This window comes from Hemiscyllium ocellatum, chromosome 1, assembly GCF_020745735.1.
Source record: "Hemiscyllium ocellatum isolate sHemOce1 chromosome 1, sHemOce1.pat.X.cur, whole genome shotgun sequence".
Lineage (NCBI taxonomy): Eukaryota > Metazoa > Chordata > Chondrichthyes > Orectolobiformes > Hemiscylliidae > Hemiscyllium > Hemiscyllium ocellatum.
In genome coordinates this window covers 123,665,614-123,682,712 of record NC_083401.1, presented here as the reverse complement: position 1 = coordinate 123,682,712, position 17,099 = coordinate 123,665,614, and the positions used below count along the sequence as shown (strand labels likewise).

At 39.0% G+C, this 17,099-nt stretch overlaps 1 protein-coding gene across 3 annotated transcripts in view; it reads left to right on the top strand.

Annotated features, from left to right (window-relative positions):
* cpeb2 (cytoplasmic polyadenylation element binding protein 2) overlaps positions 1-17,099 on the top strand; it is a 120,290-nt gene that overhangs the window by 81,451 nt on the left and 21,740 nt on the right. For all 3 annotated transcript variants that reach the window (XM_060825396.1, XM_060825404.1, XM_060825387.1), the window contains 3 exons: positions 2,469-2,645; positions 2,743-2,832; positions 14,203-14,321. In XM_060825396.1, coding sequence (XP_060681379.1) covers positions 2,469-2,645; positions 2,743-2,832; positions 14,203-14,321 — 386 coding nt within the window. The remainder of the gene's footprint in view (positions 1-2,468; positions 2,646-2,742; positions 2,833-14,202; positions 14,322-17,099) is intronic.

Sequence of the window (17,099 nt, the reverse complement as noted above, 5' to 3'; positions counted from 1 at the left end):
TAGTGCTTTTGAGAAAGATTTAGATTAGATTACTTAATGTGGAAACAGGCCCTTCGGCCCAACAAGTCCACACCGACCCGCTGAAGCGCAATCCACCCAGACCCATTCCCTTATATTTACCCCTTCACCTAACACTGCGGGCAATTTAGCATGGCCAGTTCACCTAACCTGCACATTTTTGGGTTGTGGGAGGAAACCGGAGCACCCGGAGGAAACCCACGCAGACACTGGGAGAATGGGCAAACTCCACACAGTTGCCTGAGGTGGGAATTGAACCTGGGTCTCTGGCGCTGTGAGGCAGCAGTGCTCGCCACTGTGCCACCCATAAATTCTGTTTGAATTCTGTTTGAATATTACAATAACTCACGTTCAACTTTGAACACAATAAACTGTTTACAGTTTCCTCCTTGCAGTCCGTTGAATGATCTGTTGTCCTCTGGTAGGAATAGATGTGCATCCTATAGAGTAAACAGTGGAGAGGAGATCGTGGTAAAATTGTAATGTTATGGACTAAGAATCCAGACCTCTACAGTGGTGTTCTGGGGACATTTAGTTCAAACCTCACCTCGATACAATAAAAAATATAGCAATAACACTGTCGATTATCATAAAAGTCCAACTGGTTCGTTAATATCCTTTTTAATGAAGGGAATATTCTATCCCTGTTTCATCTGACCTATATATGACTCCATACCCACAACAATGTAGTTAAGTATTAACTGCATTCTGAAAATTAGGAATGGGGAATAAATACTGGCATACTTAGTATTGCCTCCATTCTGTGAATGTTTGTATTTTGTTTTAAGTCCGTTTTTGATATAGGACGGAGATGTAATCATCACAGTTTAGCTGTACAAGACTTGTGCATTTGTCCCCTTTTTCTGTCACATCTGTTTTTAGTGATTTAGTCTCCTTTTGTCAAATATATATTGTTTTGTCTTCAAGTTTTTATTGCTGTGAAATAAGCTTATTTATAGTTCAACTATAATGTGCATTTTCTTACTTAAGACGAATATAAATTGCATTCCAGAAAAATAAGTGATTTAGTTCTGAATTATAATTTGTAACTTAAACTGCTGGAACTAGCCTAATGAATAACTTGAGACTTAGAAAAGCAACAATTTGATTCCAGGTTTTACAGTATCTTGGCTTGAATCAACATCGCTGAGGCCATCTTTTATGTGCATTTCTTGCTCTCGGGCAACTAGACACCAATGGTATAAACATACAACAAAGAACTGTGAACAAAAATAAATTGCTAAAGAAATTCAGCAGATCTAGCAGCATCTGGAGAATAAGTAGACCTTTTCTTCAACGATATTTTTCTCCACAGATGCTGCCAGACCTGTTGAGTTTCTCTAGCAATTTTTTTTATTTTCAATACCCATGGCGCTTTGCTATTTATTGTACTACTAATCATCCTATGTGTCTGTAAAACGTGAACTCTTGGCTGTGATCTGAAAGGCAAATGAATTAGACTGGCACCCATTTGACAATAATAAACTATTTGTTTGTAATTGAGTTTGATGTCCAACAGTGATTGTGTAGTTTCTAGACTACTTTGAACTTTAAGTTTACATATTAAATGCTCATATTGCAATTGAGTTACATCCTGTTTGTTTAAATAAAAAAATGCAGTATCCATTGGTCAAAAATAAATTTGATGCAACATTGTACATACAATACATTGCAGATTCTGTGGCTTTTAAGGCATTGTTGATGACTAGTTTATGAAATAGTTCACAATGTAGATATGTTAATGTCGAAAATTTAAATTGAATGGACCTGCATTTCATTCATACAGAATGTTGAATCATTTTGTTCAAATACTCAATAGCAAAATCGCCATGAGCATCTTATTTTCTGGCTTATCAACGAATGCCGTCCAGTTATTCTGTCATGTACAATGGTGCAAGCTATTTTACATCTCTGCAGAATTTTTAATTGCAGGGTTTGAAATTAAAATCCTGCTTTGTTGAAGTTAGTAACAGTTTTAGAACATAGAACTGTAAAGCACAGGCATAGGCCCTTTTTGGATCATGATGTTATGCTGAGCATGACACCAAATGAAACTAATCCCTCTGCCTACCCTTGGTCCATATCCCTCAATTCCTTGCATATTCATGCGCTTTTCTAAAAGTCTCTCTTAAATGCCCCTATTGTATCTGCCTCCCACCACCACCCCTGGCACTGCGTTTCATGCTCCTATCACTCTGTATTAAAAAAAGGAATTGCTCCTCATGTCTCCTTTGAACTTCTCCCTCCTAACCTTAAGTGCTTGCTCCCTAGTATTTGACATTTCAGCTTTTTATATGCCTGTAATACTGCTCATTAAGCTTTAAATTTGTCTTGATTTTGCATTAAAAGGAGTTTCATTTAAATGCATTAGCTAGTTGAATAATTTCAAGACCTTGGTCCTTAGTGATACAGCTGACTTTCTGAAATTTCAATTAATCATTTTTTTGCAGGCCGTTCCTCATTGTTCCCCATAGAAGATGGTTTTCTTGATGATGGACATGGTGATCAGGGAGTCCCTGGGGTTCTGAATTCTGTTAATTGCTGCTCTTCTCACCAGAATGGGGAACGAATTGAACGATACTCACGTAAAGTATTTGTTGGTGGCCTTCCCCCAGATATCGATGAAGGTATTGCCAACTGTGATATAGATCAGGAGTTTTATTTTCACTCTAACTATTATTTATTTGTCGAGTTTGTATGCATTACAAAATTCTTCTTTTACAGATGAAATTACTGCCAGTTTTCGTCGTTTTGGACCTTTGGTGGTTGATTGGCCTCATAAAGCTGAAAGCAAATCTTATTTTCCACCAAAAGGTAAGGCAGTTTATTTAATGTGACTGTTTCAGATATTTTGTAACCAACTAGAGACAATTTGAAATTTTATCCATGAAATAAAATCCGTAAACTATTAGTATATAGGTGCTAACTCAGTTCTGAAAATTGGCATATTGTTTCTGCTTTCTTTCTTGATGTACACTCAAAATTAGCTACCAGCACTTTTTAAAACAAGTAATCCATAAGTTTGTTTTGGAGAAGTGGAGCGATTCATATTCAGAACTGGATGAGGTTTAATACTATTGTACTACTTTTTTAATCTACAACTTTATGCTTTGTTTCAAATGAAAATTATTACGGAATTTAAATCGCAAGTTGCTCAGGTCCAAGGGACTAAATGGCCTACTCTTGATCTGTATTCATAAATGATGTGATTGTCATTTAATTGTTATAATTAGTTAAGTTGGTTGGACAGCTGGTTTGTAATGCAAAGTAATGTCAATGAAATGATTCAATTCCTGCACTGCCTGAGGTTACCATGAAGGATTCCCTTTCTTGACCTCCCTGATTGCTCCTTTGTAGGAATATAGCGACTTTTTTAAAAAAAATTCAGTTCTTAGCTTTGTTATCTCGGTAAGAGAAAGCTCCACTGGCCGGAGTCATCCCTAACACGGGCTGTTGTTGAAAGTCATGAACTTTTGGCCCTAGGTGATCACTGCAGCGATCTGTTAAATTTTAGGAGACTAGAAGATCTGTGGCACAGGAGGTAGTAATTTGGTACGTTGTGTATGTGCCAACTGCTAAATACCATCTGAAGGTCTGTAACCTTGCAGGGTTTTAAGTGCATGTCCAGGTATTTTCAAATATAGTGAGTTTTGTTTAGAATTGTTCAGAGCAAAGGTTCTTTCTCTAGACCAAAGAGACAAAAGTAAAAATACAGTTACGTTTCCTAGTGTTGTCTATCGGCTTTACGCTAATGGGAAAGATGCAAAGAAACAAATTTGAGGAGGAAAGGAAAGAATGATCGGATGCTATCTGACCTGCTGTGCTTTTCCAGCAGTACACTCTCGACTATAGAATAGAAAGTACTTGTGTAAAGGCCAGGTGAGCAAACCAAAGATAAGTTCACGAGAATGTTCTCCAGCAGTTTGTTTCCGTACAATGAGAAAGGAGCAATTCCAGGACTCCATTCTTGGGAGTGAGGTGGGCCAAGTGGAATAAATGTCTGGGCTTCACTTAGGGGACAGTAATCATTGTGTCACAAAAAATTGGTTGGATCAAGTGAAGGATAAAGAACATTCCAGAGTAAAAATAATTAACTGAAGCGGGAAGAAAAACTTTGGATAAGAATTAATCTGTGTCATAAATTGGAATCGAAGGTTAACAGACGAGATGTTAAAGAAAGCTCATTGTTCAGCTTAAAAAAAATAGTTTCAAGTTAGGTTTCTATTAAGCAAGGAGGAAGGGCGAACAAATTTGGAGCTCCCGCGATGATGTAAGACCTGGGGATAAGAAGCAGAGAAGTGTACTTAGGGTTGATAACACAAAATTAAGTCTGCTCAGATGGCCCAGGGGCGGTGGTCGTATAAAAGAAAAGAATATGATAGAAGGTTGGTCACTAACATGGAAGGTAATTAAAAGTCTTCGGTAGTCATAAAAGTGTAGTGAGGTGAGGAATGGGGTCAGAGACCAAAAAGAAGATAGAGGACATGGGTGAGAATGAAATGAATGTTTTACCAATGAACGTGATGTTGCCGAGTCGTTATGAAAGAGCATGTAATTCAGATACTTTATTTAAAATTGGTAAGTAGGACAGGCTGCCTATACTTAAGTTTAAAAGGCATGAGAAAGTAGGAGGTGAGTAGAAATTGTAATAGCATTATCCATAATTTTCCAATCATCCTTAGACTCAGGTGTACCAAAGGTCTGGAGAATTGCAGTTGATAAAGCTTCCTTCAAAAAGGTTGCAAAGGCAAGCTAGGTCCCTACAGATCAGTCAGTTTAACCCTAGTGATAAAGCTTTTAGGAATGATCCTTTAGGCTAAATATTAAGTCATGTCTGCAAATGTGGGATAATTAAGGAAAGCAAGCTTGGAATAATAAGAACAAATTATGTCTAATGAACATGATGTTTTGATGGTGAGAGAGGCTTAATAAGGGGCAGCACTATATATGAACTTCCAAAAGCTGTTTGATAAAGTGCCACACAAAGTTTTGAGCAATGTTAGAGCTGGTGGAATAACTGGACAGTAGCAATTTTGATTTGAAACGGTCTGAATGAACTGAAACAATGTAATGGTTAACAGTTGTCTTGCAGACTGGAGGAATGTTTATCGTATACTGCCCAAGGATCAGTATTTAGAATATCACTTTATATTAACAATTCACAATTTAGGGCTGGTGCAAAACTTGGGATCATTTATAAAACATGAGAATTGTGTAGAAACTGAAAAGGACATAGGTTAGAGGAATGTTAGATAAAATTGAATGCAAAGAATTGTGAAATGATTGATTACTTTTGGTCAAAAGAATGCAAGAGCCAATATAAAAGTACAATTCATTAGGGAGTGCAGGAGCAAAGTACATGGCCATGTATGTGCATAAATTATTTAAGGAGAGTGGACATGCTGAGAGTGGTTAATAAAACATGTGGCATTCTGTGCTTTATTGATAAGGATAGAGCACAAAATCAACGAAATTGTTAACCTTTGGTTGAGACCAAACCAATGGGTTTCATAGAATATTGTATCCATTTCCAAGCACCATACTTCAGGATATAAAAGTATTGCAGAAGGCACAGAAAAGATTTATAAGAATAGTTCTAAGAATTAAGAAATGAGTATACTGAAAAGACTGGAGAAGTTTAGACTGTTCTCTTTTTGGTAAAGAAAGTTTGAGGAATTTACTCAGTACTCAAAATTTTGAGGGGAGATGAAGAATGGGGAGAAATTGTTTCCAATGTCCAAAGTATCGTGAACTCTGAATAGCTTCATAATTGGCAGGAAGAGCAATAATGACATGTAAAGAAACTTCTTTCTGCAATAAATGAAGGTGAATTGATGCTAAATCAGTATTTTTGTGAAGCTTGAATGTAAATTCCTTGGCGCGCACATATTGTAATCGCTGGAGGAGTTTGGAGGCTGTAATTTGTGGCAAGGGACTCGCTTCTTAATTCTCATAGCCTTTTTGCTACTTGTAAGACAAATGGGGTGATGTTCTACACATGCGCTGGGTGGGTGTAGCTGCAACACTATCACTCACTTGTTTTACACCCTGTTCATCATAGTAACGGTACACCTCTCTCAAATCTGCATACATCTAGGTACATATTTCGATCTACAAAGTATACCTCAGTAATTTAAGACTTTCTCGAAAACTCCTCTCAAAATAAACATTTCCACTATTTGTGCAAGAGTAAAAGGTGCATTGAAACATCACTACCTTTGTGTCTCATCTTTAATTGGGAATATATCACCATTCTTTCTTTGTCACTGTCACTGGGTCAAAATGCTAAAACTTTGAGCCACGTGGAAGTACCGTTGTACACATTTCAGTGATTCAAGCATTTTCACTGACACAGCAACTCTAAGGAAATCCCCTGTGCACTCCTCTGAAATCCCAAAACCTCTACTAGAATGGACTTCATAATCTGCAAACTAATTACTGGTGTCTAATTGACTGCAAATGTCATGATCCATAACTTAATAACTCACAAGAGTAGCAAAGTCTGAACTTTATTATCCACATTTTTTGTGGAAGGTTTGATCAGCTGCTGACACTGGCCAAAAAAAAGGCTCCTTGTTCCATCCTTCGAACCCATACAACTGCCATTAAGAAGAAAATGAGAACACCGCCATCTGCAAGTTCCTGTTCAAGTCACACATCATTTTGAATTGGACTTGTATCACTGTTTTTCACATTGCTGCATCAAAATGCTAGCACTCCTTCCCTAATAGCATGTGGGTGTACTCGTACCACGTAAACTAAAGTGGCTCCAGAAGACCAATCACTATCACTTCTGAAGAGAACTTGGGAATGGGCAATAAATGCTGGTTGAACCAGTAGCAATCATGTCCCACAGTCAAACCTTTTTAAAATGTTCGATGAACAGTACAAATTTAGACTGATGAAACAGAGTTGTTATCCTGAGATCCATTCCTGATGACATCTCAACCATTCACATTATACCAGCTGAAGCCATTGAATGGATTAGTAATCGTCACCTTCAACTATAATTTCCTATCCAGCCATACAAATGACAAAAGGTGTTTTCTGACTTAGTTTCCATTTAAGGTACTTTATTTAGAATATACAACCTGAGACACTTGATTCAGATTCAACCAAATAGCATTCACACCAATCATCCAATCTAGGAATTGCACAATATTTGCAGTACTTCACTTAAGTTTGTAATAAGATTAGAGTGATCATGGATCAGAAAGTTTGTATTAAAAGGAACTTGTTTAAAATCAAGTTTATTTTAAATATATAGCATGTAAGGATTTTTTGTTTTATTTATGCTTTCAAATTAACATTTTAGCAGGCAAGAAATGAATTGTAATCTTTGTTCCAGTGAAATGAGACAATTAGCTAAAGTGAACTGGATAGCTGGATTAGCAAGAATGACAGTAAGCAGGCAGTGATAGAGGTAAATCATAACTCTAAGAATTCATCCCAGTAAGAAGTTTCTGAGAGGGATAAACCATTCATGGCTAAGCAAGGAAGTTAATGGTAGTACAAAGTTGAAAGGAAAATCCGATAAGGAGACTAAAGTTAGTGATAGCACAGGGATAAATTAAGAAAATGAAAACTTTAATAAAATAAAAACTGAGGGCAAACTAGTGTGGAATATAAAAACTGATGAAGTACTTCAAATGTATAAAAAGGAAAGAGGTAAAGTGAACATAAGCCTCTCAGGAAATGAATCTGGGGAGAATCTGATTTTAGAGAACAAGGAAATGACAGAGGAGTTAATCAGATATTTTGCATCAGTCTTTGATAGAAGATAATTCAGGCATTACAATAATACTGGAGCATACTAGGGAGGAATTAAGTACCATAACCGTCACGAGAGAATTAATATTCGACCAACTAAAGGGAAATAAGGCAGATATGTCACCTGGCCTGGTTTCTTGCACTCCAGGATCCTAAAATAGGTAGCTAAGAGGTAGTGGCTACATCGGCTGAAAATTTCCAGAAATCTTTGGATTTTGGAGAAGTACCAGATTGAAAACTGCTAACGTAACACCCCCAATCAGAAAGAAGGGAGGCAAAAAGGGGGCTAATTATAGGCTGATTAGCCTAACTCCCTTTTTGGAAATGCATTAAATCTATTATTAAGGAAGTAAAAGCAGAACATTTGGAAAATCATACTTTCAAGCTGCCTCTGCTTGATTAGATTAAGTGGGCAAAATGTTGGCAAATAGAATACAATATGGGAAAATGCCATGTTTGTTTTGGAAGGGAGAAAAAATATTTAGGTGGAGGAGAAACTGCAGAAAGCTGCAACGCAGAGGGATTTGAGTATACGTTTTGCACAAAACACGGAAAACTGCAGCAGGTAATCAGGGAGGTTAATGGAATGCTGGCCCTTATTTCAAAGTGGTTGGGGTACAGAAATAAGGAGGTCTTACTGCAACTGTACAAAGTACTGGTAAACTGCATCTAGAGTACTGGGAGCAGTTATGGTTCCCCTTTTAAAGAAGGATATCATTTACTTGAAGGTTCTTGAGGTTGATCCTTGATCTGGAGGATTGTCTTAAGATCAAAGGCTAAACAGATTGGAACTCAACTTGGTGCAGTTTAGAAGAATACGTGATCTCATTGAAATATCTCAGATTCTTGACAAGGTAAATGCTGAGAGGATGTTTCCCCTCGGGAGAGTCTAAGACCAGAGGACAGAGTCTCCTGTAAAGGAGTATGAATTTAAGACTGGGATGAGGAGGAATTTCTTCTGAGGGTTGAGATGCTTTGGGACTCTTTGCCTGTTTGCTGGGCTGAGTCCTTGTATATTTCTTAGAGAGATGCTTGATGAATAGGAGAGTTGAGGATTATATAGTAAATGGAGGAAAGTGATCCTGTTGTTTGGTAGAGCAAGCTCATGGAGCTGAATGGCCTACTCCTATCCTGTTTGTTGTTGTTTTTATTTAATATCTGTTTGTATAAGTTCATTCTACACTGGTGACTGCAAATTGCAGAACCTGAAATGTAATTGGAAGATTTTGTCGTCTCAAAACACTCCATGGGATGAACTCAGCTATGCAGCAAAGTTACATTTGATTTCCTACTTCCCCAGTGATGCATGGTACCAAAATGGAGGAATGGGGGGGAACGTTTTGAGAACTACCTCTTTTTGATGAAAGTATGAACTAAAATTTGGAAGGAACTACTGCTGCATCCTAAGTAGCAACCTTACATCATAGTTTAGTAAAATTATTTAAGTTATACAAAATATAAAATTTTCATGAACTTCTCTGTAAAACTACAGATTAAGCACTGGTGTTGGCCGTTGGGTTTATAAGCTTAAAAATGTATTGCTGAAAAAGTGCAGCAGGTCAGGCAGCATCCAAGGAACAGGAGAATTGACGTTTCGGGCATAAGCCCTTCTTCAGGAATTCAGGCATTCCTGAAGAAGGGCTTATGCCCAAAACGTCGATTCTCCTGTTCCTTGGATGCTGCCTGATTTGCTGTGCTTTTCCACCAACACGTTTTTAAGCTCTGATTTCCAGCATCTGCAGTCCTCACTTTCTTCCATTAGGTTTATAAGCCTGCTGCACCACACAATAGGCTGACATGTTGTTTCAAATTCCACATTTCTATTTACTCTTGGTGACCTTTGAATATTTAAGACAGAGTTTGATTTTGTTGCCTAACAGAAATCTATGATTCCACCTCCACTGTCTACTGAAGCAAAATGCTCGAAAGTGTCTCAACCCTCAAAAAAAAATTCTCCTTACTTCTCCTCAACCTCTCCCTATAACTCAAACCCACTGGTACTGGCAACACGCTTGTAAATCTTTTCTGCACTCTCAAGTTTAACAATATCCTTCCTATCGAAGGACAACCAGAATTGTACACAGTATTCTAAAGGTGGCCTCTCCAATGTCCTGTACATCCCATCCCAACTCCTATGATCAATATTCTGACCAATGAAAGCAAATGTACCAAATGCTGTCTACCTGTGACTCTGTTTTTGAGGAACTATATATCTGCACCCCCAGGTCTCTTTGTTTGCCAACTCTCCCCAGGGCCCTGCCATTAACTGTAAGTCCTGGCCTGATTTGCCTTACCAAAATGCAATACATTGATCTGAATTAAACTCCCATGTGTCACTCCTCAGCCCAATGATCAAGGACTGGAAATGTGGCAGCTACACTATTAGCAAAGTCCAGTTTAGAGAGATGCTTGTCCTATAGAAGGTAGAGAGCTGTCAGATTGCCTGTACTCTGAGGTAACCTCCTTCGAAGTCTACTACCACTACTTATTCTGGTGTCAGTGAAAACTTGCTAACCATACTTCCTAAATTCACATCCATGTCATTTCTATAAATGATATAGTGCAGTGGACCCAGCACCGATTCTTGTGACCCACCACGGGTCTGCAGTCCGAAAAGCAGCCCTCTACCACCACCCTCTGTCTCCTAGCTTCAAGCCAATTTTTACTAACCTTACTAACCAGTCTGCGATGTGGAATCTTGTCAATACTTTGCTAAAGTTCATTTCAAGCGAGCGAGAATACAAGAGAAGAGCTTTACTGTTGAGGCTGTATAATGCTCTGGTCAAATCACATTTGGAATATTATGAACAGTTTTGGGCCCCATATCTGAGGAAAGATGTGCTGGCATTGGAGGGAGTCCAGAGTAGATTTACAAGAATGATCCTGAGGATGAAGGGCTTGTCATAGGAGCAGTTGAAGCCTTCCTAATCTCCATCTTTCAATGACAGCACAGCTTGTTGTGAACGATCCTCAAACTGACCTTTCAACTTAATTTTTGTCTATTACAATTTGTTGTTTAATCTGACAGCTCTCTACATTCTGAAGGACAAGCATCTCTCTAAACTGGACTTTGCTAATAGTGTAGCTGCCACATTTTCAGTCCTGTGACTAAGTCATAGAGATGTACAGCATGGAAACAGACCCTTCGGTCCAACCCGTCCATGCCGACCAAATAGCCCAACCCAATCTAGTCCCACCTGCCAGCACCCTGCCCATATCCCTCCAAACCCTTCCTATTCATATACCCATCCAAATGCCCCTTAAATGTTGCAATTGTACCAGCCTCCTCCACAGTCTCTGGCAGCTCATTCCATACACATACCACCCTCTGCGTGAAAAAGTTGCCCCTTAGGTCTCTCTTGTATCTTTCCCCCCTCACCCTGAACCTATGCCCTCTAGTTCTGGACTCCCTGACCCCAGGGAAAAGATTTTGTCTATTTATCCTATCCATGCTCCTCATAGTTTTGTAAACCTCTATAAGGTCACCCCTCAGCATCTGCTCCAGGGAAAACTGCCCCAGCCTGTATGGCCCCTCCCTGTAGCTCAGATCCTCCGACCCTAGCAGCATCCTTGTAAATCTTTTCTGAACCCTTTCAAGTTTCACAACATCTTTCCGATAGAAAGGAGACCAGAATTGCACGCAATATTCCAACAGTGACCTAACCAATGTCCTGTACAGTTGCAACATGACCTTCCAACTCCTGTACTCAATACTCTGACCAATAAAGGAAAGCATACCAAATGCTGCCTTCACTATCCTATCTACCTGCGACTCCACTTTCAAGGAGCTATGAACCTGCACTTCAAGGTCTCTTTTTTCAGCAACACTCCCTAGGACCTTACCATTAAGTGTATAAGGAGAAAGTGAGGACTACAGATGCTGGAGATCAGAGCTGAAAAAGGGCTCAGGCCCAAAATGTCGATTCTCCTGCTCCTTGGATGCTGCCTGACGTGCGCTTTTCCAGCAACACATTGTCAGCATGAAGTGTATAAGTTCTGTTGAGATTTGCTTTCCCAAAATGCAGCACCTTGCATTTATCTGAATTAAACTCCATCTGCCACTTCTCAGCCCATTGGCCGATTGGGTCCAGATCCTGTTGTAATCTGAGGTAACCCTCCGCTGTCCACTACACCTCCAATTTTGGTGTCATCTGCAAACTTACTAATTGTACCTCCTTATGCTCTCATCCAAATCACTTATGTAAATGACAAAAAGTAGAGGGCCCAGCACCGATCCTTGTGGCATTCCACTGGTCACAGGCCTCCAGTCTGAAAAACAACCCTCCACAACCACCCTCTGTCTTCTACCTTTTGAGCCAGTTCTGTATCCAAATGGCTAGTTCTTCCTGTATTCCATGAGATCTAATCTTGTTAATCAGTCTCCCAAGGGGAACCTTGTCGAACGCCTTACTGAAGTCCATATAGATCACATCTACTGCTCTGCCCTCCTCAATCTTCTTTGTTATTTCCTCAAAAAACTCAGTCAAGTTTGTGAGACATGATTTCCCACGCAACAAAGCCATGTTGACTATCCCGAATCAGTCCTTGCCTTTCCGAGTGCATGTACATCTTGTCCCTCAGGATTCTCTCCAAGAACTTGCCCACCACCGAGGTCAGGCTCATCGGTCTATAGTTCCCTGGCTTGTCTTTAATGCCCTTTTCAAACAGTGGGACCACATTTGCCAACCCCCAGTCTTCCGGCACCTCACCTGTGACTATCGATGATACAAATATCTCAGCAAGAGTCCCAGCAATCACTTCTCGAGCTTCCCACAGAGTTCACGGGTACACCTGATCAGCTCCTGGGGATTTATCCACCTTTTAAGTTTCAAGACATCCAGCACTACTTCCTCTGTAATATGGACATTTTGCAAGATGTCACCATCTGTTTCCCTTCAGCCTATATCTTACACATCCTTTTCCACAGTAAAAACTGATGCAAAATATTCATTTAGTATCTCCCCCATTTTCTGTGGCTCCACACAAAAGCTGCCTTGCTGATCTTTGTGGGGCCCTATTCACTCCCTAGTTACCCTTTTTTGTCCTTAATATCATTTTAAAATCCCTTTTGGATTCTCCTTCTATTTGCCAAAGCTATTTCATGTCTCCATTTTGCCCTCCTGATTTGCCCTCCTACTTTCTTTATACTCTTCTAAGGAATCACTGGATCTATCCTGTCTCTACCTGACATATGCTTTTTTTTTCTTAACCAAACCCTCAATTTCTTTAGTCGAGCATTCCCTATACCTACCAGCCTTCCCTTTAACCCTGACAGGTATATACTTTCTCTGGATTCTTGTCATCTCATTTTTTAAGGCTTCCCATTTTTCCAGCCGTCATTTTACCTGCGAACATCTGCCTCCAATTAGCTTTCAAAAGTTCTTGCCTAATACCATCAAAATTGGTCTTTCTCCAATTTAGAACTTCAACTTTTAGATTTGGTCTATCCTTTTCCATCACCATTTTAAAATTAATAGAATTATGGTTGCTGGCCCCAAAGTGCTCCCCCACTGACATCTCAGTCATCTACCCTGCTTTATTTTCCAAGGGTAGGTCAAGTTTTGCACCTTCTTTAGTAAGTACATCCACATACTGAATCAGAAAATTGTCTTGTACACTCTTAACAAATTCCTCTCCATCTAAACCTTTAACACTATGGCAGTCCCAGTCGATGTTTAGAAAGTTAAAATCCCCTACCATAACTATCCTATTATATTATTGCAGATGCTGAGATCTCCTTACAAGTTTGTTTCTCAATTTCCCTCCTGAGTTTTGGGGGGTCTATAATACAATCCCAATAAGGTGATCATCCCTTTCTTATTTCTCAGTTCCACCCAAGTAACATCCCTGGATGTATTTCCAAGAATATCCTCCCTCAGCACAGCTGTAATGCTATCCCTTATCAAAAATGCCACTCCCTCCTCTCTTACCTCCCTTTCTATCTTCCTGTAGCATTTGTATCCTGGGACATTAAGCTGCCAGTCCTGCCCATCCCTGAGCCATGTTTCTGTAGTAAACCAGTCAGCTGTTCTATAAGTCTTCTATTACGGCCTTTTTAAAACCTACCCTTGTATTCTAAAAATTCAAGATATGTTCTAAAGTCCATGAACGGTGACCTAGATTTTGGCAAAAAAAAATGCATAATAAAAGTCCCCTTTAATTTTCTTAATTGTAAATCACTGAGTGATCGTGGTAGCACCCTCTTTTTCCATTCTGCACCAGACCCCAGCAGATGTATGTTGAAAGCCTCGAGGCTATTTTGATCTGCTTTTCTCCTCAGTTGCACATTATCAGCTTCAAATAAAAATAACATTTTAGACCAATTGCAAACAAATATTTATATTTTTGGGCATTCCTATCAGTTAGAGATTAAATGGATCTCTATATTTACTGCTTTTTTTTTTGTTGTTGCAGGTTATGCGTTTCTTCTGTTTCAGGAGGAGAGTTCTGTCCAGGCTCTGATTGATGCTTGTATTGAAGAAGATGGCAAACTCTACCTTTGTGTTTCAAGTCCCACTATCAAGGACAAGCCAGTAAGTTTATGTAAAATGCATTTCAAAGTGTAGGCAACAACCATTATTCATCACTCCAGCTGCAGTCCTTGAAGCACATGAATATGTAGGGTCTAATTATAAAGATGTGTACTCGAGGTTAAGCAGTTGGAGCATGAATCAAATGGCTTCTGCATATTTTTGTAGGTTAATATCGAAATTCACTTCTGAAATCTGAGTGGCAAGCAATTTACTTTACAAATTAATTTTTTTTTGAATAAGGTTCTTACCTTTTTTTTCTTCTAAAAAAAAACAGCAAGAGGTGATTTTTATTTCCGAACTGGAACTGTTGCATTATCATTTGTCACAAGATTTAGAATTCGCACTCACTAGCCTCCAGTTCTATGACCATCCTTTTTTTTCTTGTTTTAGGAATTATCTTCATTTATGTGGGGTATTAGATCAGTGAAAGTCACCACAGATGCACCTGAAACCCTAGGCGAGCAGTTCTGATTCTGACCCTAGCATATGGAGTAGGTTCCTGCAAATTGGAATCTCCTGTCTAAGCGATACCTTCTGTCCCCACAAAAACGTGATAAATTGTTCATCTGTGGCTAGATCATCAACGAACTCCCCTCAATTTAGATAGTCTGACACTGTCGCAATAAGTTTATTCAATCCACATCATTCTCTTCGTTCAACAAATGCATCACACACACTGACAATCGACACAAAACGGCAATCCTCAGAAATTCACACTGTCCACCTGGACTTTGAGTCCTGTTTTCTTGAGATCCAGCACATGTACCATTCCGAATTGGGGTTCCGGGGGAAGCATGACATTTTGCAGTCACTACAGAGTAGGCTTCCTGTGCTCACCCCAATATGATTTTTTAATCTCACGATATCCATGCATCTCTTGGTCCCAGTGGTCCTGCTGGCACTGCCTCCTGCCAAGGCCAGGCTCAATATTCCAGAGCAACGCTGCCTTCTCGCAGCCATTGAATGTGACTGACTATGAAAACAATTAGCTATTGTAAGTGTAAATAGCAGAGGCATGGATAAAAGTACACATTTTAACACTTAGCCACAAATATTCAGAACTTGGCAGATATTGGGAAGCCAGACGTGTATCCTTTTGTGAAGGAACAAGCACAAGTCTAGTTCCAATTTTAGAAATATTTAGAATTCGAATACCTTTTTAATACAGTTTGGGCATGTTTTATTTCTAGTAATCTAATTTTCACTAGTAATTATAGGCTTTTCTTACTTTTGATATTTCTGTCAATGATTTGCATTGGTCCTATTATTTCTAGTAGAATGGAAATAGATAACCTTGAAGAATTATTGTTGCATGTGTTATCCAGCAGTACAGCTTTGGCTTTCATTCAAAGTAGGGATAACTTGGTTGATTGAAATATCCAAATGTGAGTCTGTAAAAGCCCCATAGAAATGGTCGCTGATCACTTGTGCAGCTAACTTCATCTATTTTATATGTAAATATTTTATGTATATACTGGTTATTAAGGATATGTTTTGCTGTACAAAAACCTGTAAAACAAATGGTTTAGAACAAGGTCAGCATAGGTATGAACAATTTACAGTGGAAAATTTAGGTATGCGTGCATTTGAAGATATGGCATTTGGTTCATTAAACTTGTTTAGATTGGAAATTTTAAAAAGCACAATAGATATAATTTGTCAGGCATTTCTGCACTTGGTCCTGTAACTGAAAAACCTCTGCTAAAGTTTACATTTTTTCAAATATTCCTGTTACTAACTGCATGAAAGTATAAGGATTCTACCAATTGGTACAGTGAAATGCTAAAATTGAATAGCCATGTTCAGAAACTATAGTGCATTCAGTAGTGCATGCCAGCTTGGCATGGTGGCTCAGTGGTTAGCACTGCTGCCTCACAGAGCCAGTGACCTGGGTTTGATTCCAGCCTTGGGCAACTGTCTGTGTGGAGTTTACACATGCTCCCCATGTCTGTGTGGGTTTCCTCTGGGTGGTTGGGGTTCCTCTCTCAGTCCAAAGATGTACACGTCAGGTGAATTGGCCATGCTAAACTGCCCATAGTGTTGGGTGCATTAGTCAGAAAGAAATTGGTCTGGGTGGGTTACTCTTTGGAGGGTTGGTGTGGACTTGTTGGGCCGGAGTGCCTATTCTCCCACTGTAGGGAATCTAATCTAATTTGTTAATTGGTAATTCAAATATCTAATTAAATATTGTCAGGACTTTCTTGATTTCATAGCTCAAATTGCATGAGCTGTTTATGATCATAAATCATTTCATTAAGAGTATTATGCTGTATCGAGACATAATAGTTGTTGACAAAGGACTGCAGCTTATTCCCTTCTACTGTAAGTGAGTAGACCTAACGTTTTTAACTCTGTTAGCCTATTTGTGTGTAAACAATATCTGGATAAAATAGGTGGATTTCATTAAAACTTGGTCCACAGGTCTGACCCAAAGAACAGCTGTTTAGATTTGGGTGGCGTGGATCCTGCTTGTGGGATTTCTTAGTGGACCTACTAACATTGCAAAATAGGTGAATTGACTTTTAGTGTAATATTACTGGTTGCTTGAGTCAGAGTATTGTTTGTTTTTGCTGGAATGTTGCATTTTTTTCATTGCTACAGTGCAATTTGTTTCAGAAGTCAAATGGAGCTGTTTTTCCGAACACATTATGTAGGATATGAATTAGCTCTTAAATGAGATTGAAACTTTTTTCAGCTTCCTAGTAACAAAACATCAACTAGTCAGTGGAACACTTCAGTGAAGTGTAAATATTAGCTGCTGTTTATTTACACTAGCTA